The 3,059-nt window shown below is 35.1% G+C and overlaps 1 protein-coding gene across 1 annotated transcript; it reads left to right on the top strand.

Moving 5' to 3' along the window:
• Positions 710 to 2,465, top strand: LOC109336810 (probable WRKY transcription factor 23). The gene is made up of 3 exons (XM_019573645.1): positions 710 to 1,367; positions 1,624 to 1,767; positions 1,901 to 2,465. The coding sequence occupies exons 1-3, from the start codon at positions 967 to 969 to the stop codon at positions 2,271 to 2,273; spliced, it is 918 nt and encodes a 305-aa protein (XP_019429190.1). The 5' UTR covers positions 710 to 966; the 3' UTR covers positions 2,274 to 2,465.

The raw sequence follows: 3,059 nt of genomic DNA on the forward strand, positions 1-3,059 counted from the left end.
AAGTATTCATTTAAAAAAATTGTGATATATGAAAACTAGATTATATAACTCGAGACATATTCCAAACTTATCCCAAATTATAAGAGATATAACTTTTAAAAACCAAACCAGTCAAAATGAGTTTCTAGTCTTCCTCGCCTTTACAATTACAAGGAACGACGAATGCTATTGATTAATTTTTAGTGATTAATTAATGCCAATGGATAGACAATTTTTAGTGTTGATTAAATTACTCTTTTGAATCTCAAGAGGATAGGATTTGGGTCACCAATTTCATTGATTGATTTCATGATTTCAAAAAGTTGTAGCTATGTCCCCCCATTTTTTCTTACATTATTCGAAAATTATTTAAGCTTGTTCCTTCCTAAGGACGACATGGGCAAAAGACTAATACGTGCGGCAAAAGTTTCAAGGAATGAAAAGTGAGAAAGGCAAAGTTCAAAAAAGAAAACTAAAGAAAATGAGCATCACATTGGAGGATTTTATGATTTTTTTCAGTGTTCACATGCACGCGAATGAACACTTTTAGAATTTGAAATTATAAAAAGCATAAAATATTTAATTTCATATAACGCCGTTAAAATCCAGAACGCGGTAACGTAGGCGGAACCTCGTTCACACTGTAAACCTGTTTCATGGTCAAACGCTACATATGAAAGCTTCGACCATAGCAAAATCCACAACATCACCTTCATGCATTGAATGCCACCGGCTAAGCTTCTTCCGTACCAGTTCAAAACCTACAATTGCCGGTCAACTCTTAGCTTAATTAGTTCATTCCACACACACCTTTCACTTTCATTTTGCAATCCCAAAATCACCACACACACTCTCTCTCTTTCTCTCTTTCAAATTCCACCAGCTATAAACTAGATCAACCCTACCTTCATCAGTGAGAAATGAAAGATTTTGATTTAGCTCTAAGCATTTGAGAGATCAGCTAGCTAAGTATTCACATATACACACATGGAGAAGAAGGATATGGTAGTGAACATGGAAGGTACAATAGGGAATTCTTCTTTACCTGGTTATAATCCATTTGGTAACGTGTTTGATTTCTGTGAAGTGGAAAAGAGCTCTTTAGGGTTTATGGAGTTATTGGGTGTTCAGGATTATGGTAATAGTCCTCAGTTTTTTGATTTACCACAACAACAATCATCAACTATGTCTGTGCCTAAGATGGTTCCATATGAGACTAATGGGAAAGAGTGTAACTCTGAGGTCTTGAATCATCAACCTGCCACTCCTAACTCCTCTTCAATTTCATCCGCATCCACCAGTGGAGCAGTTAATGATGAACACAATAAAGCTCTAGACCAAGCAGAAGAAGAAGGAGGAGAAGAAGAAGAGAATAAAACCAAGAAACTGTGAGATTTTTCTATATATATATATATATTTTTTTTGGGATTTTATTTAAATTATTTTAAGGGGTCTGTCAAACTTCATTTTTTAAAAGTTGATTTTACTAGTGGGTGATCATAGGATGGGAAGATTTTGGAGCAGTTTAGTATGAAGTATGTTTTATTTTATTCTATATATTACCTACTTTAAGCTTTGATGTTATGAAGGTATTAAGATTTGATGATTTTCTGGGTTATGATTGTTCATATTTGGGTTTTTTAGGTTGAAGGTGAAGAAGACTAATCAAAAGAGACAGAAAGAACCAAGAGTGGCGTTCATGACGAAAAGCGAGGTCGATCATCTAGAAGATGGGTACAGATGGAGAAAGTACGGTCAAAAGGCTGTGAAAAACAGCCCCTTCCCCAGGTAATGTCCACTACACTCTACTTTAATTTACTTGCTTATCCCTTCTTCTTTGATTGACTAAGACCCAAAAAGTTAAATACAAAAATAAATGCTCATGACATATTCAACATATTATTTGTGTTTGAACATGTAGGAGTTACTATCGTTGCACCAGTGCTTCATGTAATGTGAAGAAACGCGTGGAGCGTTCTTTTACTGATCCAAGCACTGTTGTCACTACATATGAAGGCCAACATACACATCCAAGTCCAATTATTCCTCGCTCAGGCCTTACCGGAGCTCCGGTAACACCGGGTGTCTCCGCCACTGATTACTTGACCCAATATCAGCAGCACCACCGTCAACAGCAACTCCTTTTCAATACATTGTCTTCTTTGAGTATCCCTTACAACACTTGTTTTCCTCAAGAGAGACTGGTTTGTAATCCAGGGACAACTGCTGCATTTCTAAGGGACCATGGGCTGCTTCAGGATGTTGTTCCTTCACATATGTTGAAAGAAGAGTAGATGATTGTGATAGCTCTAGCTCCATTATTATTTCTTAATTCTACGTGATCTATTTTTTCTGACTTTTTCTAAGAGACTTAATTAGGTCACAACTATAGTACTAGAATATAAATGTAATTTTTCTTTCCGGTGACGAACAGGTGGTGGTAAATGGTAATTAATATATTAGTGATCATGATCATATTCACATATGATTTATCTTTGAACAAAACTTGGGTACAATTCTTTTTCTGATTATGATGTTGTTTTTCAATTAAAGCTAGGTATGTATAATTATATTGGTATTATACACGTTATGTTTTTTATCGATAATCTGGAACATATATTATGTTTACTGAATATTTGAAGAATAGCACCAGTACGATTGTACCTAATTAGTTTTATCCTTCCTCTTTTTTGCACATAATCCTCATCATGATTATCACTGTAACGTGGTGGACTTTGATCCATTGCAGGAGCTAGAACCTCATGAAGTCTCTTACTGTTTAGTTCTGTTTCAATGTTTTCTCTTAAACCAAAAAGGGAACAAATTTTCATTGCTGAGTTGGGCTGTGTGAGAAAATGATAAAAAAATAGTAAACAGGACTACTGAGTTCTGTGCTTTTACAATCTCCTGATCCCACTCCTACTTTGTCTTGTATTTTTGTTTCTTTTGGCTGAGGGAATGTGCATTGATTTCAGAGGTACAAAACTGTTGATAGTTAAGGTTAAGGTTTTTCAACAGAAACAATTTGTATAGAAAAGCTTAAAAGCTTTTTGTTCCTGCAAATGTTTTTTCTTTTTTCT

The sequence above is a fragment of the Lupinus angustifolius genome, chromosome LG20, assembly GCF_001865875.1.
Source record: "Lupinus angustifolius cultivar Tanjil chromosome LG20, LupAngTanjil_v1.0, whole genome shotgun sequence".
Lineage (NCBI taxonomy): Eukaryota > Viridiplantae > Streptophyta > Magnoliopsida > Fabales > Fabaceae > Lupinus > Lupinus angustifolius.

Excerpts from the sequence above, each read along its gene's own strand:
- LOC109336810 (XM_019573645.1), top strand. The coding sequence starts at position 967 with ATGGAGAAGAAGGATATGGTAGTGAACATGGAAGGTACAATAGGGAAT. Across the intron at positions 1,368-1,623 it reads GAGAATAAAACCAAGAAACT|GTTGAAGGTGAAGAAGACTA; the intron begins GTGAGATTTTTC and ends TGGGTTTTTTAG. Across the intron at positions 1,768-1,900 it reads AAAAACAGCCCCTTCCCCAG|GAGTTACTATCGTTGCACCA; the intron begins GTAATGTCCACT and ends TTGAACATGTAG.